At 43.6% G+C, this 27194-nt stretch overlaps 1 protein-coding gene across 2 annotated transcripts; it reads left to right on the top strand.

Annotated features, from left to right (window-relative positions):
• The first annotated feature begins 777 nt into the window (after positions 1 to 777).
• On the top strand, positions 778 to 24177 carry rai14 (retinoic acid induced 14). 2 transcript variants are annotated; one of them, XM_088280746.1, is made up of 21 exons: positions 778 to 1128; positions 3388 to 3464; positions 13395 to 13525; positions 14781 to 14869; positions 15053 to 15117; positions 15263 to 15320; positions 15594 to 15664; positions 17014 to 17120; positions 17302 to 17483; positions 17694 to 17719; positions 18373 to 18459; positions 18687 to 18767; positions 19307 to 19393; positions 19746 to 19847; positions 20283 to 20960; positions 21380 to 21846; positions 22029 to 22197; positions 22348 to 22515; positions 22614 to 22772; positions 22877 to 22942; positions 23237 to 24177. In XM_088280746.1, exons 2-21 carry the CDS (start codon positions 3429 to 3431, stop codon positions 23321 to 23323), a joined length of 2916 nt encoding a protein of 971 aa, XP_088136872.1. In that variant the 5' UTR covers positions 778 to 1128; positions 3388 to 3428; the 3' UTR covers positions 23324 to 24177. The 2 variants fall into 2 exon arrangements, with proteins under 2 accessions (XP_088136872.1, XP_088136873.1); XM_088280747.1 differs by lacking the exon at positions 18373 to 18459.
• Positions 24178 to 27194: the final 3017 nt, after the last annotated feature.

Below are 27194 nucleotides of genomic sequence, written 5' to 3'. Positions count from 1 at the left end.
CTCAACAATTATGACCAACCTGATCAGAATCATTCAGATATTTGGTGACAGAATGTGTACGATGAAAAAAAATGTGAAGGATTCATTCATGCTTATGATTTGGGAGTTATGTTGTTAGTAGTTTATAGAATGATGTTCATTTCATTCAAATGTGTACTGTACCTAACGATGGCAAACTAAGAATGTCACAACTTTGTTGCGGTCTATTTTTCCCCAGCACTCCGCTTGATTGGTTTTGTTTCGCTCTTCCCTTTTCTTGTATTGATTTATTCACACTCAAAACACATATTTCCTTTTGTCTTAGTGGCAGCTTGTAAAGGTTGCACCAAGCCCTTATCTGATCTTACCAAATCGGATAAAGACATTGCACCCTTACACCTCTGACACGTCGCTGCTTGCATTGATGCCTTTTTTTTTACTGCACTGTGGTTGCATCACAGACCAACACGTACCAACTAACTCACAGCGTGGCTCTCGTACCACAAGTGGTTCACGGGCTCCTTCTAGTGGTTGAACAAAGAATTACATTACATACTTTTCAATCCGCGCATCCAATGCAGTACATTTGTTAAGTACTGGTAACTTTGAAGCTCAATACAATTGCCTTTAATCTTTTAGATTATTTTTCTTTTAACATTTAGGTCCAACTTTTAATCAGAATGGTGTACATTTTAAATGAATCTTTATGTACAGTTTTATGTGGAGTTATGTTCCATCCTAACGAGCTGCAAAATCCCTCCTTGCAGTTCATGAATGAAGCACAATGGAGGAGACGAATCGCCTCGCAACCCCCGCCCCACACACCGCCTCGCAACCCCCGCCTCCCCAACTCGGTCACGAGAGCCCGGGGCGCTGTGACGTCACACTCCAGAGGCAGCCAACTGCTCTGTGTGTCGAGGTAGGGGGGGGGGCACCAGCAACAGCCCGAACTTTTAATGTATGCGGCCGGGGCCGAGCCGGGCCAGTGTGTCGGTCGGTCGGTCGGTCGGTCCGCCCGCACTGTTTTCTTCAGCTTTCTCTGCATCCTCCCACTCGAGCCGCGGCAGAACAACGACTCGCTGTTCGCTAGCTAATCCGCTTTTTGGGAGACTCTCCAACGGATTCTGCTACTCCATAAAAAAAAAGAGGGTAAGTAAGCGTTCTGTGCAAATTAACAGCATGCAATGTAGACAAGTGAGCCTTCTAAGAATTGTTTGTTGCAGTCTGGTGCTCGTCAAGTGTTTCGGTGGCGAAGATGCAAGTCGCGCGCATTCGCAAGAATCCTTTCATTCACACTGTTAGCTGGCACAATGCAAAAGGCTGACAACTTTAACATGCTTCTTAGGTGAACACTGCAAACACGTTTTCTTAAGATACATCGCATGTTTATTGCGAATATGGCATGTATACTATCAATTGGAATTGTTGTGTTTCTTAGTCAGGCTGTTTGAAGTCAAATTTCAACGTTATCAACTCAGCAAAGTGTAAAAAGAAGTGAACCGGTGAAGAGAAGCACTGAATTGAGAGCACTGTGCTAACGTTGGCTTTATGCGTTTTAGCATGCGAATCTGTCATCCAAGTTTATGAAGAAGTTCACCTCCGTTTCGAAAGCAAGCCAACTTAATTTTGGAAATGTTCCAAATTAGAAACGTTCTGCACTATGAATTTGTAGGAATGAATGGGAATTGTATGCGCATAGAAGGCAACAATATCTCATTCATGCATGAATATAAACATATTATTTTGTCCAAAACAGACACACACGTCAAACGTTTTTGACAGTTTCATTTTAGATTGACGCTGAATGAAAGAGAAATCAAGTGAAATTCACTTGAAATTCAGATGTTGTCTTACAAAACTAAGAAAAGTAAAATCGAACAAGAAATGACTCAAAAGCGTGCCTTTTGGTTGTTTTATTCAAGATTATGTTAAAATATCTTTCCCAGTCTCGGAATATTTAAATTCCCCTTTAAGTGCCAACCTTCAGTTTTGTAAGTGGTTTATGCGCGTTTATTCCCACAAATAACCATCAAGTCCCATAAAAAGTTATTGGTACCTTTTTGTGGTGGCTTCAGAAAAGCCAAATAAAAAGCAAATCACAACCCTTGACATGCTGATGTATCATGTTGCTGTAGTTCAAACTCCGAAATGACTTGATATTAATTGAGCAAATTGGTTGCTATATTTAGCAACTTTTCTGACCACTATTACGATTTAAAAAAATAAAACATTTAATTCCTACTACGAAACTTACAGCATGAGTGCAATCCTTTTACATTGTTTTCCATTCGACACAAAAAAATTAAAAAGTAGCCTGGCGGAAGCTGGTCATGAGGTTGGTGGTGTTTCCAAAAACTTGGCAAAGCTGCAAATATTTTGCCACGGTCGCTTAGCCTCACCTGAACCTCTACATGAGAAAAGAGACCGAGACGGTTCGAAGGGGTGCGGCGTTGCTCTCGTACATGTGGACTAGAAGAGACGTGCAGGTTGACAGTTCCATTCTTTAATTTATTTCAGATTGTGTAACATTTAAAATGCTTTATTGTGGCTCTTGTTTACATACGTTTTGACTTAATTGATAAAAAAAAATAAAATATTTGTTTCTATTATTTCTGAGGGAGTTGTTACAACTTAACGTGTTCCCAAAAAAAATCGCTGGAAAAAAATGTTTTGTATTAAAATAAATAAAGCCAATCCCAGAAGGGTGGAAGCTAATCTTAAATGTCATTTTTTGCTTTTTGCATAAGCAAAGGAGAAAAAAAAAATACAGTAAAATCGGTAACTGGGGAAAAAAAAAAGATGATTTAAAATATAAGCATATCTACTTTCGAGCCATTTTATAAAACTGGAATGCGTAGGTGGTGCCCAACGTCAATAAAATGTGCCGTTCTCCCTCTGCGTCCATTTTTTCAAAAGGCGAAAAGCGGCAGGTAACTGTTCCGTTCGAATCGCCGAGCATTGCTTACACGCTTGAAATACAAGCAGCTGCAGGAGAGCAAAAAGTAAAGTCGCCTCGTTACAAGCCTGGAATGCTCGCGGGGTGATTTAGGGAGGTAAATCATGGTCACGGTCATCTTGGCCATGACCAAAAAAAAAAAAAAAAATGGCGCTTGCTTTAGGGAACTTAGGCAGAAATACGCTTCGCGAGACATCCCGCCGGGTTTGGAGCTGATTTAGAACATGGGAAGCGAGCGCAGAAAGCTGGAAAGCATTTGCAGTGAGGTTCAAATTAGAATAGCATGTGCTGTGTCGACTTGGAAGCTGTCTGAGTGAAATGTAAAAAAAAAAAAAAAAAGTAGGATCGTGTTGTCACAAATGTTGAATCGTTCTGTGCTGCTGGACGCCTTTCATTAAAAAACGTGTTCGAGAATCGCGTCTCCAACATTTTTTCCCGCTCCCTTTTTCCAGCTGTAAGTGAGCGAGCCACTACATGGACTACGAGACCGAACATGAAGAGCCTTAAAGCCAAGTTCAGGAAAACTGATGTAAGTACTAAAACACGTGCTCGTGACTAAGTAATAAGTGCGCGCACATGCCCGCATGGCAGAGGGCCGTGCACGTCTTTGGCTGAGGTCGATGACTGAAATTTTTTTTGCAGGAAAAACAAAAATAAAGCAAACGTTTTTTTGAATCATAACAGGCGTATAATCCACTTAGCCCCGCCCCCTCCCCTTCCTAGCGTGCTTTTGTAAACAGAAAACACATGGGAAAGGCGGCGTGGAACATGGCATGCTTTGACAGATTTAATTGCTGGTGCCACAAGAAGGGGTCGCACCTCCAGAAAAAAACGAGGTCACAGTCTGGAGGCGAGGTCGAGGAGCCGTGATTGATGGCGTCGGAACGGCGCGAAACAAGCCATACTTTTCTCACGGTGACTCATATGAGAAGGCCACAGTGTGGGAGTGCTGGGCTTAATTCCAGCAAAAGGCCACAAAGTTGGGCAGATTTCTACTCGCGCAGTTCACTGCGCGGATGATGAATCCATCTTTTTGGGAAGAAAGGCTCTATCTCTGCCTCCCGGTTGAACATTTTGAGGACTCACAGGAAGTGAGGCGTCGCCACTGAGTCTGACTCATCCGCCGTCACCGTCCTCTTGGTGGCGGCGAGGTTCAACAGCAGACAGGAAAAGTCTGCAAGTTCCCGGTTCACTTGGATTTGAAGAGGAAGTCGATGGGGTGGATGATTGGTGAATAGAGTTAAGAATGTTTACGGAGTGGGGCGGGGCAAAGGGATGAGCTCAATCGTCTGTCGTCCATGAATCCGCATCATGCATTGTCACATCACGGACGCGTTCCCTTCACATTAGTAATGTGAACGAGGACATAAAAAGATCGCCTTTGAGTGTGAACATTGCCTTTATCATGCATCTTGAAATCCGAGAGCAGAGGAATTCTAAGAGAGCAAAAAAAAATAAATAAATAAAAAATCCAAATGACGTTCTCTCATTCCCCTCCGGTCACGATAAATCTGAGATCCATAACAGTGGCAACCTCCCAGATAGACGACGATCCGTTTGTCTGAACCTCTGATTTGTTCAGATCAACCGATTTTCCTCTTGTAAAGTTTAGTAGTAGTCGATTGAAATTTAGAAATCTGACCATAAAAAAAAGGACGGCGCCAAAACCAATACTGTGCATCTGTAGTCCTTTTTGGATTCGTAAAAATGCTCCGATACAACGGCATCCGATACCGGCGGGCCATATTGATGTTTTACTGCTCTGTCCTCCCTGCCCTCCTCTTCCTGAATTATTTGGGTCAAATTCCACATGATTTTAGTGGCATTTCAATTCTGAGGCTCCACTGTTACAACGGCGTCCATTCAGAAGTGTCATTTTCATAGCGGTCACATGCTTTTTTTTTTTTTTTTTTTTTCATGATCCAAACAGGAAGACATGGATCAGATAATGAGTGCAAAATGTGACAGGGGCCTCTGCTATCTTGTTAAGACACATTTCCAACTCAACTATTTCAGTTCAACAAATATTTAAAAATACATTAACTCTAAAATTAGATAAATAGCACCGACCTAATGGTTAGCTCATCTGTCTCACAGTTCTGGAGGTCCGACCTTCTTGTTGGGAATTTGAATCCACGTCCGACTTGACAGATGCTTTTGGCATTTCTTGCAAAGCCAAATATGAATCCCTGCGATTTTGGCTGGGCATGCTGCCAGATGAGAGTAAATGATTGCTAATTCACGCTGCCTTGTGGGAGAGAACAACCACGGGCATTGTTCGGGAAAAATGTTGAGCTGCCACATCGCAACAGTAGGCTGCGTGTCCATCTCACCTTGTCCCGAAACGTGTTTTCTGTCCACTACGAGGTGGGCGTCGTCTGTCATGAATCCTTTTGTGAGTGCTTTGCCCATCAGCCAGTTGAATGGAGAGAAAAAAATTTTGATTGAGCACTTTGATTGGCCCACTTTTCGTACATGGCGAAAAAATGTGACATTGTTTAAACTACAGCGCTAAAAGTCATCGTCGTAGTCGCCATGAAGCGACCACAATGGAATTAAAATACCTCCTCGGTGGGTTCCATGTTGGCTTTTGTTTGTCACTGACAGTTTATCAAGGAATGTTCTCCCACGAAGCCAGTCCTTTATTTTTGCTTTTCGTATTTAAAACAAAACAAATTCCTTTCTTTACAAATGTTTTTTTTCCCCCTACTTAGTTTCCAGGAAGTGTCTGATGGTACTTTGTAACTCAAAATTGCGTTTATTTACAATAATGCGGATTTGTTCCCCAATCATCTGAGAGGCGTGCCTGGCTCGGTAAGTCCAACTGTTCTGGTTAACAAAACCGTTCAAATAGACTCAGTGGTTAACACTTAAATTGTGTTAACGATGTCATCTGATATGGCCTTAAAAAAATCGTTTTTGTTTTTTTTTCAGGATTTGTTTCATTTCCACTGCTATGCTAGTTGAAAGTGTCACACTCCCCCCCCCCCCAACAACTTCCACCGAAACAATACAAAGACGCTTTTCTTTGTGTGCTGCTTTGCTAATCTAATCTGCAGAGCCACTCAGAATCATTTGTGCTGCTTAGCCATGGACTGTTTCTTGAATCGATCCGATTTCAAATTCATCACGTAGGCGCGATTGATTGGTTATTCGATGCAAGACAAGTTTGAATAGCAAAACAATTTAGTGGTGAATACATTTAATAATCAGCATCTCTGACGAGTATAATGTCTTATATAACATAATTTATGCGGTGCTGCGCCAGTTGTACGCGGCCCATATATTCTTTTGTGTTTTTCCTCGTTTGGCTATTCAGATATTTGACGCATAGTTGCGTACCGACCAGAGCAAACCCAATGAATGTTCCAGCACGTCGAATAGATGTGCTCTTTCAAGTGCGGCACCAGCGTGAAAGCACGGAATACGTTGGAGGTCTTCATTTTCCTACCTCCATATTAACATGTTATAAGACGGCACACAATTTAGGTGATGTCACAGTCGACCTGCCCACTCATTTTCTGTGCTTGTTGGACTTAAAAGGAGTGTAACGCTTGGTCATGCGAGGACAACATGAGTCAGAGTCTGGCGGAGTTTAATGTGTGTGTGTGTGTGTGTTGTGTGTGTGGATTGTTTGGGCTATAAACTGTGTATTATCAAGCGTGTATGTGTGTGTGTTAAGGCAACCAGACATGTAATCTGGGTTTATGGGAATAGGGTTTGGCATGCAGCCACAATGACAACTTTGAACAATCACACAGCAGAAATAATGCTGGAAATTTGCTATTTCCTGGTTTTTATTTAGTAAGGATGCTTTTCTTAGTCATGTTCACGCCTACAATGGAAGTTTTTAGGTCAAGCATAATCCATTCTGGAATATTTATTTATTTATTTTTTTTACTCATCAAAACCTGTATTTACTGTACAGGCAATTTCTCAACAGTTAAGCATTTGGGAATTTCATAAAAGCGTAAAAATAAGTTAACGGTAAAGCTAGAAAAGCTAAAGTCCAAAGATCCGTGCTCTTCGACGTCATAAAATGCACATTGATGATCTGTAACAAAAAGCAATTGGCGTCAATATTACACAGATTTGCCTTTTTTTTTTTTCATAAAATACATTTTTTGTGTAGAACACATGATAAAAGGATCTAAACTCAATCAATGAATACAATGAAAGACAAACATCCAAGCCCCAATCAAATCTTTTCAATGAATACAGTGAAGTGCAACGCATTCAATTCAGAACTCAGATTAGCATTCGATTCTGAGAAGCGGCGCGTAAACGTAGTAGTAGCCACAAGACGTCGCCACAACAGCTGGAAAAACCTCAACTTTATTACATACCAATAAAGAAAAACAACCGCAAGTCTAATTTTATTAACTCGGTCTAATTTCATTGCATTTTCTCACTTTTGCTGTCGACTATATAAAAAAAATAAATAAATAAATAAAAAATAAATATATATATATATATATATATATATATATATATATTTATTTATATATATATATAATTTATTCCTTTTAATATTATCTGTTGGGCACATACTCTCATAGTGTATGCAACCTTTTGTTGTATTGTGGGTGTGGGGGTGCGTGTGTGTGTGTGTGTGATAATAGTGCCTCACACGGGCCTTCGTCTAATGTCACGATTAAAAAACTGCTCTCACAGCTGCCAGACTAGGTAGGATTAATCCCCCCCCCCCGACTCAAACATCCATGTACAGTTCATTGTATCCACAGTATACGTGCAGACAAACACACACACACACACGCACACACCCCGTCACTATCTAATTGATGCACGGATTACATCTCCTGTCACTCCACACATCTGTCTCATGGCATCAATTAATCCCGGGGACCACAATGGACATCCGACTAACATTTTTGCCGCAATCGGCGTCTAATTTTAGTTGTGTAAATATTGCAGGAATGGAGCGTTCCTTATCAGGCGTGATGGAACGCCTGCTGTGTTAAATAAAGCGGCGCTGCCCAGGCGCTCGGTCACATGCTGATCATCTGAAAACATTTCTTCCCGAATGCTTTGCGCACCGCGGGGAGAAGAGCATTGAGTTACACCGTTAATGCCGTTTAGTACATTCTGGGGCACATCAATTTGATTATTTGCAAAGCTTAACATTATGTCGGCCAATATTGATGATTTCTTATCCTGCAGAAGCGTCGCTCGGGTACGGAATGTTTGATTTGGCCCAGTCTGAGTCGATGTGGCCAGTCTGAGTTTATTCTGGCCGGGTGCAGCAAAAGGGTATTAATGCTGAGAGTGACAGTAAAGCCTTAGGGAGAGACCCTTGTTAATCCGGGGGAGGAAGGGCGGGTGTCTGTGTTGACAAATCTGAGCCAGGGAGACAGGGGGGGGGGGGGAGTGGGGGTGCGATCCGCAGAGATGTCCTCATTCAAATAAACGAGCCTGATAAAAGGCAATGCGATAAAAGTCGTATCCAGTTCATCCCTTTGCTTGTCCGGTGAATGCGTGAAACCATTTCCAGCTGAAAAACGGATGCTCCTTCGTCTTAGATCGTTCTTGTCCTGACACATCCTTGCATTTATGTCTTTTTAAAGTTTACGGCGGCTGAGATGTAACCCAGCGGGTAGTTGCTGCGGCAAGAGGTGCTAGCTAGCAACTAGCGTATTAGCAACGTGCTAACTTCTTTCTTCTTCATGGAGTCGAACCAAAGGAACAGTCGGGGCTCCCTGCTTTCATTTCACTTCAAAACATCTCGTTTCGTTTGGCCCGTCGGGCCCGACTGGAACAATATATCAGGCGAGGATGTGGATGAAGGAAAGGTTCGTCTCAGGCCACCTGAAAAAAAGGAGCGCTCTCCTTCATGAGAGCCGTTTGGCCGGGGACCCTTTTGATTTGTGGCTTGTAATGTTTTTGCTTCCCAGTTACCATATTTGCTCGCTTGCCGATGATTTAAATTCGGAAAATGACAGATTTACAGCTCGGGCATATCAAGTGGCCGAACGAAGCCTGTCTCCCGCTCATACCGGACCGGCTTTGGCTCCGTGTGCTGATTAATGTCAATGAGGCGTCAAAATAGCTTCGGGTCAGAGTTGGTTTAATCAGCGAACATTCTTAACGATGCCGTTTCATTTCCAAGTTCAACAATGTTTTATTTATAGGACAGGAATGGCTATTCGGAGCCGAAGGAAGTGTGGCCTGACGACTATTTTTAACTGGGCGGTTCTTGACTTGCAGCCACAATGGCGGACATGTGCTGTCATTTTTCTCAGGTTGCAAATCGTGGAGAGTCGAGAGACCTTTTCGAATTTGGGATGGATTTATGATGAATGAACACAATGAGCTTGATGATTTGTTCCCGGAACTACTCGAGTTGTTTATAAGCCGTGTGGATTGCGTAAAAGTGTCTTTTTTTTTTTTTTTTACGGTATATGTACACATGCTGTTCATTGTTTTTAACTATCCTGACTTGGAGTCATCATGAGCCTCTGAATTGTGATTCCAGTTTTTTTTTTTTTGTCTGCTTGCCCAGTGAAGTTACGGTAAACTCTTTTGTCTGCGCCGCGCCAAAAAAAAAAAAAAAAAAAAGACACATTGTTTGAAGACATTGGAGAACATCTGCTTTGTTACAGATAAGGCGTCTGCCGTTACGGCCACGACGATCAAAGGCCAGCGACGTTGTAAATGAGTCCGGGTCAGGCTTTCCTTGGCCATTTCTTTTCCTTTCATTCTTCCGGACGTACACACGTCTTGTCATCTCCTTCCTGTTTTTTTCCAAACAAAGCATATTCCTGTAAAACGACGAGGATTTCGGAGTTTAGTACTTGCGCTTTGGCTTCCAAATTATTGAGCTAGAAATTTGACCAGGTTGTGGAAAGAAATGAAAGTCCAAAGTCTGCTACTCGTCCACTTGAGCACATTTTTATCCCGACATCAACAAAAACAGCTTTACCTGTATTATGAAAGGAAATGTCGGGGTCTTTGGGAAGCAAAAAGCTCCATCGGCTCTCGGTGACCATTGTGCTATTAACTCATTGACTGCCATTGACGGCTAAAGACGTCAAAAATATATTTTTTTCAATTGGCTGGAAGTGAATGAGTTAAAAAAACAAAAAAAAACAAAAAAACCTCAGGCCCTGTAGGAAGTACTGTTTCCACATCGTGTTTGTTTTTCCTTTATGGGGTAAAGGAAGTTCAAAGAAAAAGAGAAATCACTCTTAGCAGACAAAAAAAAAAAACAACCACGGGTGCTTTACCAAGTGTGTGTTTTCTTTGGAATTCCGCATGAAGTTGTGGTTTGAACATGAAGTGAGGTGGAAAAAGAGAAGAAGCAACAATTTTTTTTTGTGCATATTTTTGCAATTTTCCTCTTCCTTCCTTGTTCCTCGTCAGCTCCTTAACTCTCATCCCTGCCGCCAGCCGCCTCTGGCCCGGACAAACAGGAAACTCTTATTTAGTGTTATCAGCAAACTCGCTGCGTCTTAATGAGTGCCTGGCTAAAAACGGCGAGGGGGGAGAGGTGCTTGTCCACACCCTCTTGCATTTGCTACTCCAAATGTTCCGGAAGAGAAGCCCCAAAGTTCAACATCTTTCTGCAGAACTAATCAGAGACTAATGGGGGATCTTAAATCAACCAAAACAAATTGAACTGAAGACTTGGAGACGGAGCTGAGTGAGTTGTGCGACTCCACTTCAAGTTAGAGAGGAAGCAAGGACTTTTCCATTTCCCTTTACAGCCGCAGGAACAATGACGTTAGCGGTTTACAGTATCATTGCAGGATTAGTGACGGCGGAATAGGGAGAGACCTTCCCGTGTCTTGTAACGCTGCCGAAAAAAAAAAATAATAAATTAAAAAAACTTAGCCCAAGATCTTGATTATTTTCAAACCGTGTTAAACATGCTCGTCTTGTCGGGAAATGACAAGATTGTTGTAACGAGTAGAAGTTTAACAAAGTCGCCGCACGTTGCCTGCATTCGGCCACTTGGTTAACTTTTGTTCGGCGCTTTGCGAGCACATGATTATTTCATGGGCCTCCCCACCCCACCGCGAAAGTGGAGCAGCGCATTCCGCTCCACTTCAATCGGTCGGTGACAATGTCGTCTGAAGCCATCGGTGTCACGCTGCTTTATGGTGACAGTCTTTCACTTTGGTTTAGCGTGTTCGCTAGCAAGCGGCGACTCGGCTGCGGAACATCGTTTATCCGCTCATAACGTCCTCTGTAATGTTGTGACTCGATAGCCGTTTTCCTTTTATGATCTTTCTTAAAACGTTTTCACATGCTGCACAATAATGACAACTTGGGTAATCCACCCATTGTTTAATGTTAACCAGCGACAAATTTATATATGCTAACTCCCTCCCTTCACACAACTCCCTCGCAGGTAAATTAACTTCTGAGAAACAGACAAAAGTAAACAACTCACCTCAGTGGGTGTAAGTGTTCAAACACTCGATTAATGACGGCCGCCGCGGTAATAAGCCGAGCAGTGTAAACGCTTCGGGAATTTGTTCGGGAATGTCGACTTTAGCCTGGAGGCACATTCAGAGGTTCACATCGGGTGAAAGCTTTAAAAGATTTACTGGCAATTCAGTCATGCCTGCTTGCATACTTCTTTTACAAGTTTTTGAATTTTGTAGGAGCTATGTGGTAGTGTTTGACTGATATTTGCCATTTTGCGGGGTATCGCATTGGCCTTTTTTTTTTTTTTAATTTAAAGGCTAGCTTGTTCATTTTGTCTCACTGCAGCGCACTTCTCTCTCTCTCTCTCTCTATCTCTCCCCCCTCTCTCTCTTCCCCCCTCTCTCTCTCTCTCTCTCTCCCTCTCTCGCTCTCTGTCTCCCCCCCCCCCTCTCTGTTCCCCCCTCTCTTTCTCTCTCTCTCTCTCCCTCTCTCGCGCTCTGTCTCTCTCTCTCCCCCTCTCTCTCTGTTCCCCCCTCTCTTTCTCTCTTTCTCTCGCTCTCTCTCTCTCCCTCTATCGCTCTCTGTCTCTCTCTCTCTCCCTCTCTCTATCTCCCCAACCCCCCTCCCTCTCTCTCTCTCGCTCTCTGTGTCTCTCTCTTTGGCTCTCTGTGTCTCTCTCTCTCTGTGTCTCTCTCTCTCTATGTCTCTCTCTCTCTCTCTATCTGTGTCAGATTTGCCCGCCCACAGCACCATCTGATTGGTTCCTTGCACAGCCAATCAGCAGTAAGCTACCTGTTTCTTTTTTTTTCACCTGGAGTCACAGGTCCCACGAGCAGACGAAGGTAAAGCGATAGACTTTGAACAAATTTTAATAAATGTCAGTCGACTTCAACTCACAACCACTTGCGACGTTACGATGAGCCCTTTTATGTCGTATAAACACAGCTTGCGCGCCACCGCAAGATGCCTTTGCCTTAAGGCTAATGCTAATCGAAAGAGTTTTGAATGAACCCAACCTGGAACGGATTGTGTTTGACTTTTAAGGTGGCCGTTGACACACTCGGTGGAACACCTGGCGACCATATATCTCGTCAACACGACCCTCGGCTGTGTCTTAATATACAGTCTCTTATTCAAATAGCTCATCTCACGTTACCGTGGAAATAGTCTCTCACCTCGTCCGTGCTTTCAAGTCTTGTGTCTTAGCAACCAGCGGAGATATAAACGATCAACTTTCCCGAACATGACGGTGGACAACGTCCAAGTCAGCATTTTTTTCAATTCATTCCGCTGGCCCGCGTCAACGCTGCGGGCTGCACCGCAGCAGCGCCGGGTTGTCATTCTATCTTTTTCACTGACAGCCGAGGGCTTTACTGCCAATTTTCCACCCGCTGTGTAAAATGTATCTTACTGATTACGTTTGGAGCGTTGCCACGGAGGCTATTTTCACCGGCGAGCTCTATTTTGGCACACCGTGCTGGCATTTGTAGGCCTCACTTTGTCCAGCACAACAATTTAAAGAGTTTGAAAATGCTATTATGGTGCCGGTCACCGGGCGATCAGGTCAGCTGTGGAGTTGCTATAACACCATTCGGTGAATTTGGCAGGTTGTCGTATTGCCGGATTCTCTCGGTATGATCTCAAAAAGTGGAAGTTGTTCATGAGAACAAATGTTTTCTGCGGGCTCGGGCTAAGCCAAAGAAACATTCTCTGCCTGGGGGAAACATGACTCACATTCAGTGTTGGCGCAAGGATGACATTTTGAACAGTTTGTGTGTAAACAGCTCGGCGTGTTACGAACGTGGAACAGTGCAGTGAGGATGAAAACTTGTTTTGATAGATGACTTTAATTCTCGCAGAATAGACTCGAAATTTAAACAAAGTTCGCCATCATAAAACCGGTAACCAAAGATGGCATTGTGGTTGGATATGACGTGAAAAGCCAAAGAAAAAGCAAACACTGGTTCATGTCAATGCATTATGACGAGAGGCATTTCCCTCCAAATCTTCCGACCTCCTGTGTTTTCATTTTAATTATTTTTTTTTTATTCATTTTGTGCCGCCATAGGTCAACGAGTGGAACAAAAATGACGAGCGCTTGCTTGCTGCCGTGGAGCACGGCGAGGCAGAGAAGGTGGCGTCGCTTGTTGCCAAGAAAGGTGCCAGTCCTGTGAAGCTGGACAGTGAGGGCAAATCTGCGTAAGTAAAAAAAAAATAAATAAAAAATCTCTGCTGGTATACAACTGCTCTTTCCGATATAATACCCAAATCCCATTTTTTTTCAAAATCTTCTCATGATGTGTGTGTTTACTGAACACTTCTTTGTAAGATAATCCATCCATCATTCCGACGTGAAGAAAATGGGAGATTGTTGTCACGGGTACTAAGCAGCCAGTGCTTGCCAGAAATCCCTGCAGCTCCATTAATGCACCATGAACCGTTCCGTGTAAATGATAAAAAAAAAGAGAAAAATTACGATAATGAAGGCATCAAAATGTGGGACTCCTAAGAAAATGTTTGCCTCGTGCGTTTGATATTTTAAAGTTAGCCGGCTTGTTAATATTTGACCTCTTCCGCAACACCCGCAGACCTGCACGTGTCCAGCTGCCAGTAACGTCACAAAGCAGAGAGAAGCGGCCGATACCTGAGCGTGCTGGCCAAACAAATGCACCACACACACGCACGCAGTCAGATACTCGCAACCTTTGTTCGTCGTAAAGAATGTGGCAGTCGGTCTTTGAAAGACAACAGCACAAAGGGCGAGTCCATGGCATCGCCATGGTGATAAAAAGCTGATTGAAAGACGTGTGGGCAGAGTTGTGGTACGTGTGTGTGCGTGTTGTCAACATTAAAGTGTATCTGTGTAATTTGCTCATCGAGCTGGAACGTGTTTCAGTCGATTGCCTTTTGAGCTCACGAGCAAACAGACGTCCCGTCATTATCACCGAAGGGCATTTTTTTTCCCTAATGATGGTGTCAGTTGTGTTCGCTTTCCTCATGACTATTGACTATCTTCAAGGACGTTGAAGTGCCATTGGATTTATTTGTAGAGACGTCCACCAAGTGTGCACGAGCGTCTTTATTTGTTAGCTGTGGTGCAATATCTTATTTTTAAGTCCGTACTCCACTTAAGTCAAGTGTCTCAAGTCGGGGCCCGGGCGGCTTCAAACATTATCTGCCTACCAAAAGAAAAAATTATTTTATTCATCCTATATATTTTCAATTTTATTAACTCATTTAATGCCAGACATTTCCACAAGGGGAAACTCCTTAATTCCAGTGTTTTTCTGAATTTTAAGTGATTCTTTGCGAGACCAACAGAATATTGTGTTCTAATGCTATAAAAACGTGGAGCTATGACGCAAAAAAAAGGCAAAAACGTATAAATACGTCTTTGGGAGGCGGGGACTGGTGGAGGTCATTGTCGTTGCAATTTCTTTGCTTTTGTCTTCAGTCTTCACGTCGCCGCGTCACGCGGTCACACCGACTGCCTGGCTGTCCTCCTCTCGCAAGGCGCTGACCCGACGGTGGCTGACGCGGCAGGTCAGTGTTTTACACACAGTTGGGTACGAGATTGTGATAACTATAAAATTAAAATCATATGTAATGAAGAAAAAAAAATCGAACAGTTAATACAAGTTTTATTTTCTATAGATTTTTTTTTTTTAATTTTCAACTACTAACTAACTTTTGTAATGAATAAGCATTGTTTTGTTTGATCACCAGGTTTGAATCCGTTGCACCTGGCAGCCAAAAACAATCACGCAGAGTCTTGCAAAAGGCTAATTCAGGTAACTTCCAGTATTATAAGATTTTTTAATTATTTTATTTATTTATTTTTTGTTATTCAGAGAACAATTTGACTCGCTGGCTGTCGAGAAAATAAGCTTTTCCCTTCCTAAAACATAACTGATGGATAACTTATTTCCCTTCCAGAGCAAATGTCCCGTTGATGCCGTTGACGGTTCAGGAAGGAGCGCTTTGCATCACGCTGGTAAGTTTTTTTTTTTTTTAAAGTTCATTTTTTGGATTTCTTGAGGATGAATTTTTCGCCCTCGTTATGGGAAAATATCCTTTTATATTCACAAGTCCTCGTAGTCGTAAAATGATTCATAAACGATCCAACAAATTACCAATCTGGTAGTATCGGAAGAAAGAATCCTCTCTTAATTGCTTTGCTCTGTCGAAAGTCATGTCATCGACTCGCGCCACCTCTGAGGAATGCTGCTTTTGTAAAAATGCATCGTCTGTCTCATTTCATCCGCAGCACTTGCTGGAAAGATCCAGACGGTGCAAACTCTGTGCGAACTGAAAAGTGCCATCAACCTGAAGGACGCCGTACGTACCTCGTCATATTGCTCGGCCGCGTGACTGAATGAGTCCGAAAGTAGCTTCCGCTTTGTATTCCGCATCTGTTTGATGTTGTTTCCGAAGTGGAAAAAAAAGTGACGGGCAATGCATCACGGGCGGCCGCAGCTGCACTCATAAATTGATGTCATTTGTTTTGCCGTATTTCGAGTAACATTGGCGCGTGCCTCGCATGTCTGCGTCTTGTGCTCGAGGCGGTCAAGTGTGCCGTGGGGAACGGCCCCTCAAGCCGCAGACATGTGGTCTCCGTTGCACTGCCGCTTCCATACCTGTGGTTCGTTCTGAGTGGATTGCGTCATATTTGGTGTATGTGTGTGCTTGTGTAGCTTATTTACATTTCCAGCGGCCATCCTCTGCATAAATGTGTGGCATTCTCACAACTTTAAATAAACACGCAGCAAGTTAGTGAAAGAAAAACACGGGCCATGCGCTCGCTGGATGGATCGGTTGACTGGAAAACTAAATTCCTGCCGGAGATAATGCCACTTGGAAGTATGACATCGTCTTCGTGTTTTCAGTTGAATTTTGTGAAATACGCTTGAATCCTTGTAGGTTCTCAAATCCAGCACAGTATATTGAAGGGTGTTGGTGGCATGTTTGCATTTTTTTTTTTAAATTGAATTAAAATCTGGATTAGGAGATATCAATACTCACCATATTTTTAATTTTTTTTTTTTTTTTTAATGAAGAGTGTATATGCCGTCATCCACTTTGACATGTCGGTGAAGTTGACACCCTTAAGTCATAAGCTCTCCTAATCGGAAGTAATGAAAAGTTCCGAAGCTCAAACTGTTGCCGTCACCAACAACGTTATTAATTGTACGGGCAGGTTCATCCAATTAGAAAATGTTGCCCCCCAACCATAATACAATAAAACTAAAATAAAGTAAAACTCCTCAGCCTTTGCGGCGCCTGATTGACATCATAGAGAAGAAACAGGAAATCTTATGACGATCATTTCTATTTGAACATTCTGACAATTTGCCTCTTTGCCATCACTGGTGACCTTTCGTCAAAAAAACTCATAAGATCATAGAAAAAGCATAAAATATTTTACTTTGGGGGAAAATGGCCTCATTGTTCATCCTCACTTCGGTTTTTGCATTTGGGTGCCATGACGCATCATTCAACCCTTTTTTTTTTCTCACATAGCTCCGAGACTTTTCTCACCACACAGTTACTGAACATACCATTCGTGTCGAATGCTGATGTTCGAGTTCATGTCCTGATGTCGAGTTGCATTTGAATCCCGATTGCGGTCGTCATTTCCTTTTCTGCATCTGATGTCGCTACTGCTGTTGTTTCCCCCCCCCACAAAGGACGGGCACACCCCTTTGCTGCTGGCAGCCAAACACGGCCATGCCGAAGTGTGCATCACACTGCTGGACTGCGGCGCTGAAATCAGCACTTCTGACAACGGTGGCAGGTAACGGAGCACAACAGCAGCCGATTTGCACACACAGAAAAAAAAAAAAGTGTATACGGGGGGGTTCTCGCAAACAACGTGACTACAAATTAGGTGACTAGTGATACAAAATAGGCAAATTTGTGAAACACTTTTGAGCTTGGCTGCACTGTGAACTCGCACTTTTAAATACGCCTTGCAGGACGGCGTTGATGCTCGCCGCAGAGTCCAACGCGGTGGCTGTCGTCGAAGTTCTGGTCCACAGAGGGGCACTCCTGTCCGCAGTGGATTTGCATGGCCGCGATGTTCTGCACTATGCCCAATCGCCCACCAACTGTGAGGTCAAAGCTGCACTCGTCGCTGCTCTGACCAGGCAGCTCCCCGGTGAGACGAACAAAACACACCCGGGATCAATTAAAACATGAAAAGTTGGCCCAATTTCATTTGCACTACTGTTTCTGAAAAAAATGCCTCTTGAGTGTCAATGCAACACTGCCATCTGCTGGACAGTCTCAGTAGTGTCAATTGGTTGATGTGGACGTACACGATATACGTTGATATTTTTAACTTTTTTTCTTTTCACACACGTTACAGATTCCAAGTCTGCCATCAGTCCTGCGGTAAGAAAATATTATAAAATTCATTTCAATGTTTTTACGCATAATCCGTCAAAGTGAATTGTACAAAAAGAAAGCTGACATTTCTAGATTTAACCAAGTATTTCCTCATTTAGTGGGGGGTGTTTATTTACGCAACATCAGAGTCTGAAAGTTTTCGGTATTTGTAAGAAGGAAGCCTTTAAATTATGGTGAATATTTTTATAATTTAGTTTTGTGTCCTTTTGTTGGCCCAAAGTCATTTGGGATAGAAATGATAAACGTGAGCTTTACAGATGCGCTGAATGGAGTGCAACCTGTTTTGCTACCGTGACACATGACGATATCAGTCTTATACTGAAAAAGTTACTTGCAGCATCCTTGTAGCTTCACCGCTTAACTTTTTCTTGAGGTGCCGTTTTTATTTTGGGGCAACGTATCGATTGGAGCGGAGACCACTTTTTGAGGAAATACGCCTCAGACATTTAAAAAAAAAAAAAAAAAAAAGTTTTGATAGCCACATTTAAATGACCTCGACGTCTTTCCGTATTAACAGTCTCAGCTTGTGTAAACCTGTTCGTTATCATGAGAGGAAACTCCAATCGTAGTCTTTGAATCTCCTTGAACTAACCACCACTGATTCCATTTCTCCCTTGGCTTTTTGCTGACCTCTATAGTTTGATCAAGTAGCTAAGCTAAATGATGAACGGATCACAACTCCCAAAAAACGAAAAGCACCTCCGCCTCCTATTAGCCCACTGCAGGTAAATGCATGTCTCTGTATGTCTGCTTTTATCAATGTCCTGCACTCTGTAATGAATTCATTCACGTTTGTAAACGTAACGTACAGTAGTAGTCTGGCCTGTTTTCTGTGACCGGTTCATATTTGCAGATGACACCATCTTCATCAACAGGCTTTTGGGATTTGTTGTCCATACGCATAAAAATGAGAATGTTTGAGATCAACTTATTTTCAACTGTCCGCTTGCAGAAGTCTGGAACGTCTTCTCCAGCCGTTTCTGGGACGCCTTCGTCCAACAAAAGTGACACTCCAAGACGATTCAACTACAAGGTAACGATCGAAAACTTTGGAAAATAGATGAGACGCTCATTAGTTGTTCTGAATCATTTGATTACAAAAAGGAAATACTAAGAATAAAGTCAAAGCAAAATGTCTACCTCACAGCACCACAGTGCTAATTTTTCTACATGGACCTTTACTGCACTTTCAATCACTTTCTTGATCCAGAAAGTGCCAGGAAGTAAATGAATGAAAGAAAGCAATAAAACACGTTCCCAGACCAACGTATGCACTTTGAAAAAACAACAAAAAAAAAAACCCTATTTTTTCAGATTGCCAACTTATGGCTTGTGGACCCGCAGCAGTATTAAAAAAAAAAAAATTCAATAAATACCTCTGACATGATCAAAAGTGAGCATCGCTACCTGGATGACAAATATGACAGCATAACATAATTGTGATGCGAAATAAAAAGGTACCCAATGAAAATACAACACGAGAGAGAAAAAGCCCCACAAAACGTCTACTCCCTCCCCTCCTCTCCCAATCTCCTCCCCCACTACTCCCTCCCTCTCGTTCTGGTGTGGAAGGATGATGAAGTCCGAGAAGACTTGGAGAGGCTGCGCAATAACCAGAGAATGGACGACTCGACGAACGCCGATCAGTTGGATCCCAAGGTAACTAAAACATTGGGGGCACCTTCTATCACTCACGAGAGAGAGTGTGAGAGAGAGAGAGAGTGTGAGTGAGAGAGAGAGGGGGAGAGAGAGAGAGAGAGAGACATTACGTTAATTTTTCAACATGTTTAAAACTTGAAACGTGCACGAATATTGCGAGTGGAATGCCACGAGACATCTGTTCCGTTTCGAGCTCAACTTATTCACCTTCAGCATTCTTGTGGAGGTCTCCGCAAACTTGACATGTCCGGACCTGTTTTGTTGCTCGCCGACTTGCGAGTGGTCCCGTGTTCATTTTTCTCAAGTGTCTTCTACAGCGAATGTATAAGATGTGTGTTTTATGCACCGACAGGTTGAACTCGGCGTTACGCCATCGGCCGCCTTTGTTTCAGCCCTTCAAGCAAAGATTACCGCTCTTACTTTGGAAAACCAGCAACTGGCCAGCAATTTTAAGGTAAGAGGTCCTTGGCCTTGGGAATTTCCAACGGACACGCCATTTTTTTTTTCTGTTGAACCTTTCTTGTGCTGCTCACTTCACCGTCACAAGTCAAATCACCAAACTATTCACATTTTTTGTGGCCTTTCTGTAATGCTCTTAAGAGGCCACAAGATGGCACCAAGGTTTTTTGCAAATAGGAAAGTAGTCATTGGTGTGAGGGGAAGCGATAAATCTCAGAGACTAACTAATGAAAATAAATAAATGCACAACACTTTTGATTGTTATTACAAGTTTGTTGGTGATCGAAATTTCTAAAGATTTTAAGAATCTATTTCAAAATCGATTTTCAATGACCCGTTGCATCTCTAATAAGCGCTTTAAGCACTGACTGGTTTTTTTTTCCTCCTTGTCCGTCGTTGTTTATGTCCAGCGTCTGATTCTTGTTTGCAGAAACATCCAATACTCCAAGCAAACGAGGACCTGAAAGAAAGCAGCCGTCCCGACAGCATGACCTCTAACTCCTCCTTCCATTCCACACGGGATGACTTGGAGTTAGCAGCAGCTGTACCTTGCACCGCCCACGCGCCGCGGGAGGACGCAATCGAGGAGGGAGGGGTGAGGGGGAGCCAAGAGGAGACGCGACTGTTGAGACAGGCGCTCGAGAGCGTCCAGATGAAGCTGCTGGAAACCAGAAAAGAAAACCGCTCGCTTCAGGCTCTGATGAAACCTGAGAGGTGCAAAGAAATGGGCGAGGAGGGAAGTGCGAGGGGGAACGCAAAAGAGGAAGAGTTGATCGAGAGTCTGGCGGAGCTGCAGGCAAAGCTCACGGACACTCAGGAGAGATACCACCAAGCCGTGGAGGAGGTAGAGGAGTTGAGAGCGCAGATGGGAGGCGACTTGGCCAATCAGCGGCGAGCGTCCGCGCTGGAACAGGAAGTAACGCAGCTGAAGGCGCAGCTCGTCCAGACGGGCTGCGAGCACGAGAACGAGGCTCAAAGATTGAGACAGCTGGAGGAGGCGCTGAGGAGGACGGAGGAAGAGCGACAGAGCGCTCACGAGAAAGAGGCCAGGACGGCCAAGATGGAGGGAATGTATAAGGAGGCGCAGGAGGAGATCAGGATGCTGCAGGTACGCACATTCAGCCTTTTATTTTTGAAACCGCTCATCCTAACCCGCTAGCTGGGTAGCTGTTTGTATTTTAAAAAAAAAAAAAAAAAAAGAAAATTTCCACCTTTGGCTATGGTATGAATAACCCAACGTTGGCTCCCTTTTGGACCCAGCCCTGGGTCACTCATTTCACCCCATTTGGGTTCATCCGAACCCAGCAGTTTTAAGTTTTTCAATGTCCAAATGATATCAAGAAAGAGCAACAAAAAAAAAATAAAAAATACTGGTGAAAACTAATTGGCTAAAATCAGTAGCGTATTCTCCCAATGAGCTGGCAACCAGTCCTGGGTGTGCCCCCGCCTACTGCCCCAAGACAGCTGCGATTGGCTCCAGCTTGATCATGTCCGAGCGTAACTGTCTATGACGTTGCCGTTCATTAGGAAGCTCTTAGGGGGACCGTTCCTGTGGAGGCCGCAGCCAAAGATTTTGAAGAAATGAAGTCCGAGCTCAACGAGGTCATTTGCGGACTGCAGCGTCGCCTCCTGGAGTTGTCGCACTCCTACAGCGAAACCCGGGCCCAGCTCGGCGCCACGCAGCGACAGCTGGCCGAGAGCGGCCGGCCGCCGTCTCCGCCCCCGGAGGAGCTGCAGCAGGAGATGCAGAACCGGCTGGAGGAGATGCAGACGCTGCTGGCCGACACGGAGACAAAGTACTCGGCAGCTTTGGAGGAGATCTCGCGGCTGAGGCAGGAGGCGGAGCTTCAGGCGCAGAGCTCCGTCGCCCTCGCCGACCACGCTCAAGTCATGTCATCGTTGGGAAACGCCATCAAAGAGTTGGAAAGCCAGTCGGAAGAATTGCAAGAGCAGCTGCGCCGCAAGACCTTGCAGATGGACGCTCTCCAGAACAGGTGAGCAAAATCGTCCGACAACACCACCCGTAAAAATAAATAGCTGACAGATTGATTAGATTTCGGAGGGGGAAAAAAAATCATCATTGATTTCGAAACTTACAACACACGTGAAGGTTTTGATGTGGGCCGGGCCATCTCTCAGGAAGCGTGTGTGTAAGCATGCGGTTGTTCACCTCAAGGCTTGCGATGGAGAAAGACATCACCTCGGAGGAGTCAACCTGCGGCGACGAGCACACTAAAATGCGAGAGCAGCTGGAGGGCGAGGTGAACCACCTGACGCAGCTCCTGCAGGAGGCCCTCAGAAAGCAGGACGAGATGGCTCTGGAGGCGGCTGACGCCTGGCAGAAGGTGAGTTGGGGGCAGAGCGGTTGCCACGCAAAATTGGAAGCAAGGAAGTTTCTGGGAGGACCGGGTCACACCTCTCAGCCCAAAGTTGGAGAGCCTTGACCGTACACACCTCACGTTAACCACCATCAGCCATTTTCTTCCCACTAAAAGGCACGGGACAATCGAGCAGAGCGGGAGGCCATCCAGGAGGTTCTGACGTCACGGGACAAAGAGAACCAGAGCCTGACTTCCAGGTTGGCCGAGTCCCAGGACGCCGTGTGTCAGCTCAAGCAGCTGGTGGAGAATCACGTGGCCTCCGAGAGGGAGAAGAACAAGCGGGTCGGTCACGTTGAAGCGGTCGGACGCGGCTTGTTGTTGATACAATCACGGCTGATGCGTTTCATTCGCCCCCCCCCCCCCCCCCACACACACACCAGATAGACGACCTCTCCCGGGAAGTGGCCAAGCTGAAGGACGCCTTAAACAGCCTATCACAGCTCTCGTACAGCTCAGGATCGCCTTCCAAGAGACAGCAGCAGAACCAGCAGCTGGAGACCATGCAGCAACAAGTCAAACAATTGCAGTACCAACTTGCCGTAAGATTTCGGCGATCTTCGCTTTTCCAGCTGTTGTGAAATGCGCCATATAAATCAAGTTGTCTTTTAAATTGCCCTCTTTTGTATCGTTCCGTCGACGTCAGGAGTCCAAGAAGCAGCACAATGAGATTGTGGCAGTCTACAGGATGCATCTTCTTTACGCTGTTCAGGTACGAAGAGCCCGGTTGCTCACTGAGCGGCGAATGTATTTTTTTTTTCAGGTTTGGTAAAAGGTTGCAAAGGTTCTTAAAGACAGTTCTTGTCGCAAAGACATTTTTGGGTTAGAATTATTTTTTTTTTTAAATCAGTGATCCAAGTACATTTTCCAGATTAAAAAAATTATCAGACCTTTGCAGACTTAGGATGCGGGGGGGAAAAAAATTGAAAAAAAATCAAATTTGGCCCAATTGCGAAAGCTTGTACACCGTTTCAGTTGATCGTTTGTCTTTTGCGTCGCACTTCAGGGTCAGATGGATGAGGATGTGCAGAAAGCCTTGAAGCAAATCTTGATGATGTGCAAGGTGCCAAGTCAAACCAAGGAGGCCTGCTGAGACGCACTGAGCACGCTCCAAAGTCAACAAACCCAAAACAAACACACTGAAAGTCAACCGCTGCTGCTGCCTGCCAATGTCCCGCGAGGCTGCAACACGGCGTGCCTCTGAACGCGCACGGTCACAACGAGAAGATGAAAGCCGACATTCATTCACGTCAAAACGACAACCCAACTTCCTGTGCATACGCGACGTTTCTTTGAAATGTCACATTACTTCTGTTACGTTGTGCGTCAAAATAAAAGCCGTATTGGTGCTGACATTTTTAAGCGTCTATTTTTGACAATACAGCCACATTATTTTTGAACTCGCTGTCCAAATGTGTCATACTTTCCCTGGTACAATCTAAATTATTTTTGTCCCGATAGCGATGCATGAGATTGTGGCCACATTTGCATGATCATGTTTGTAACTTTTTTTTTATTTTTTTTTTTACAATACTAAAAATGTTTTTGTCCGCGTTACTGTACTTAACGAAATGAGGAGGCTCCTGTTTTTTTTTTTGTTTTTGGTCCTCCAAAGTAACAATGCACTATTTGGTCTACTGACATGTTAACTTGTATTAATTTTTATTTCATTTTGTAATTTTTATTCACGTCCTCTATTCAATTGTAAACCTTGTTAGGGTCTTGTGCCTGCACTTATTGTTAAGACCATTTTTCCAAGGCTCAGACGTGTTTGCATCCCAATCCAGGTGAGCTGTTAAATGCAAATTTGGAGTCATTGGATGCCTCAGTTCCAGCTCATCATGTTTAGTGTTTCCAGCACTTTTATGTCGTGTAGCTCCCCCGCCATCTTTTGCCTTAGTACGGTGCCAATAGCCATACGACTTCTTAGGTGAGGTTTTTTGTTTTTTTCTTTGACTGTTACAAAAAAATTAAATAAATAAAGGGAAAAAAATTGCCTGATTTTATGACCATTTCTCATGTCTTGCTCAGAAAGAATGTTCCTGACACTCCTGACAAACATCTTGTGGCCCGAGAACATTTGTTTTCTTTCATGCATGTTTTGTTTTGTAAAATGTCATAACATCAAGGCCATTGAAACATTTTGTATATGTGAGGGAAAGAAAGTGGAATAAATCTTTTACCAGCAGTTTGTGGGGATGTACGATAAATTTTTTTGTGCCCTCTTTAATAAACTTAACACTAAGAGTTGTGTTCATTTTTCTTTTTTTTTTTTGTTATTACGACAGTCTTTGATTTAAAATGAACTTCACATTTGGTGATTTTACATTCATTACAATATATTATTCAAGTAAATACCCGTTAAAAGCTTCACAAAAAATAGTAATAGATAAAATGCGATTTATCACAATTAATTACGGAATTCTTTGCGATTAATTACTTAAAAAATGCAATCGCTTGACAGCACTACTTTATTACAAAAGTAATCAAGTTAGTTTAAACTTTTAATAGTCACTTTCAACAGATTTGTTTCTTAAATTTTTTAAAATGTTTCTTTTTTTTCCCTACGTTTGGTTTTAATTGCCTTTTATTTATGTAGTGTCCTTGAGTGTCTTTTGCACAATTGGCCACCAGATGGCAACATTTACCAAACCCTTAATATTTGTCTTAGCTCTTCAGCCTCACAGTTTGAGATTCTGCGTTCTTATCTCGGCTCTGTGGAGTTCGCAATCATGCAACCCCGTGACCCTTTTGAGGACAAACACTCCAGAAAATGGATGTAAGGTTGAATACTTGCCAATTTGTCGTAAATTTCATCACCCAAAAAACAAAAAAAAAAAGTAACTGCACACTACAGACTCTTTTGTGGGTGGGGTCGGGGACATTTTAGTACTGATGCCATTTTGACATGCAAACCTATTCTAGAAGTTTCGACGTTCACGTCAATTAAGTGTCCCTTTAAGACAAGTGCACATTCTCCACTTTCATTTTTGTAGTTTGATGTTTTCACTACCACATCCTTATCGGCTTTGAAAAGATATTCTGCGTTTATTTTAAATCCAAAAAGAAAATCCACTTTTTCTATTTCCACGTGCTAATTTGCGTCAACTGCCAAAAAGGAAGCTGCAGATGCAATGGTCAGTTTGTTTTGTTGACCGAAAGAATTTTCTTGCAGTTTTGGCAGCCGACTTGTCACTTTCAACATTCGACTCGTCTTCCTGTCTGCTGATCATTTGTTTATCGGGTGCATTTCTTAATAATGACATGATTCGTGAGTGGTAAATATTGTTGTATGATTCCCACTAAAGTGCGTCATCGTGTGACGTGCGCGTGCCTCGAAGTGAGCGTATCTTCTTATGCGCTTAAGTGTTGCGCTTGAATCATTTGACGTCATTTCCTTCAAGTATGCGACTGGAAATGAAAAGTTCTTATTGTTATTGCAGAACTGGTAGGGAACAGATTCATAATAATATTGACTTTTTGATTATGTCTATACAAATAGTTGGCTCTCTGGTGTCCTTGCCTATTCAGCGACTGTTAAATTAAACAACCACATTTTTGTAAATTTTAAAATAAACATAACTTACACTGATGAGTTAACACGACCAAGAAATGGCTTAAGAGGTTATCAGTTATCATCATTTTAATACCAACAGTTTCTAAGAAGAAGCAGCGAATTTCCTTTGGCAAGTCACTCACATGTTTGGCACAGTTCCCGATGCCACCCACCCAATTTCCGTCAGTCGGGGGGGGGGGGCTGACCTGGATATGAACCCCATGATTAAAGTCAGTGGTGCGACCGGCTCAGCCATCTCGCCCCCCTCCCCACTCCACCCCCCAAAATTTTGTAAGAAAAGTGACTTTAATATTCATTTCAATAAATGAAAGTGTCAAAGTTGCAACCAACTTCTGCTCTTCAGCCCACCCAAATCCAATCTACTGGGTTAGAATAATGAACCCAGGCCTGGGTAAAACTAACCCAATCTGCTCAAAATCCACAGCGACCCAGCGAGTGGGTGAGGGAATCAACCCACTATCCAAGCCCACTTCTCCTTACGAAGGTCGCCGACGTGCTGGACCCAGCCGTCTTCGGCATTCGGCGGGGGAGACCCAGGATGGGTCGCCAGCCAATCGCAGGGCACGCAAAGACGAACAACCACATCAGGGAACAATTTGGAGTGTCCGCTCATCACCGGGAATGTGGGAGGAAACCGCAGTACCCGAGCCGGAACCCTGCACCTCATTTATTTACAAGCAAAAAGGAGCAGACGCGATTTAATCATCTCTCACTAATCAGTCTTTGTTGCTACGGAAACATTTGTGTTGGCATCCAGCTAAAAATTGTTGGGTGACACCGACTCCACGTTAAGTGCCTCCCGGAAGCAAACTTGGCTGTGAGCATGCGGCCTCTGGGGAACGTTTGGGCATGTCATTAATGTCAGCCATGAAAACTGCAAGCATGACGTTCCAGTCAGGGAACCTCGTTGGGGTTTTTAGCAGAAGAAACAATGGAAATAGAAATAATTGGGGGATTTTTTTTTTTCTGTCTTCACAAATGAGTTTAGTAGAATTGACTTGCGCCCAGTGGGCGTTCTTGTGTCCTAACAGTAACGCCTCATCAACGATGCACTAAAGCGCGTCACTTCCTAAAAGGAATATACTTCGACTTGCACGGCAGCACTCCCCACATTTTTGTTTTGCCAACATTACGCGTGCACTTTATTACGTACACGACATGTGCTGCCTGTCGTTGCTATGTTGGACCTTCCCACCTCGACCACCAAGCAGTCAAACGTCTTCGGTTTTGATGTGCCGTGCAGGCCTTGAAAAACGAGCGTACAAGAGATACATGCGACTTAATTGCTGCAAGATGTAACTTGGCCTGCAGCCCACCCTGGCCCTCAAATACATTCACCCAAAAAAAAAAAAAGCAAAGGGGGCGAATGCGTGCCCCACAAGAAGGA

This window comes from Idiotropiscis lumnitzeri, chromosome 18 (genome assembly GCF_059441095.1).
Source record: "Idiotropiscis lumnitzeri isolate Australia: NSW breed Sydney's pygmy pipehorse chromosome 18, RoL_Ilum_1.0, whole genome shotgun sequence".
Taxonomy (NCBI): Eukaryota; Metazoa; Chordata; class Actinopteri; order Syngnathiformes; family Syngnathidae; genus Idiotropiscis; species Idiotropiscis lumnitzeri.
Note: the sequence above shows the minus strand (reverse complement) of the source record. Positions and strands in the feature narration are given on the sequence as shown.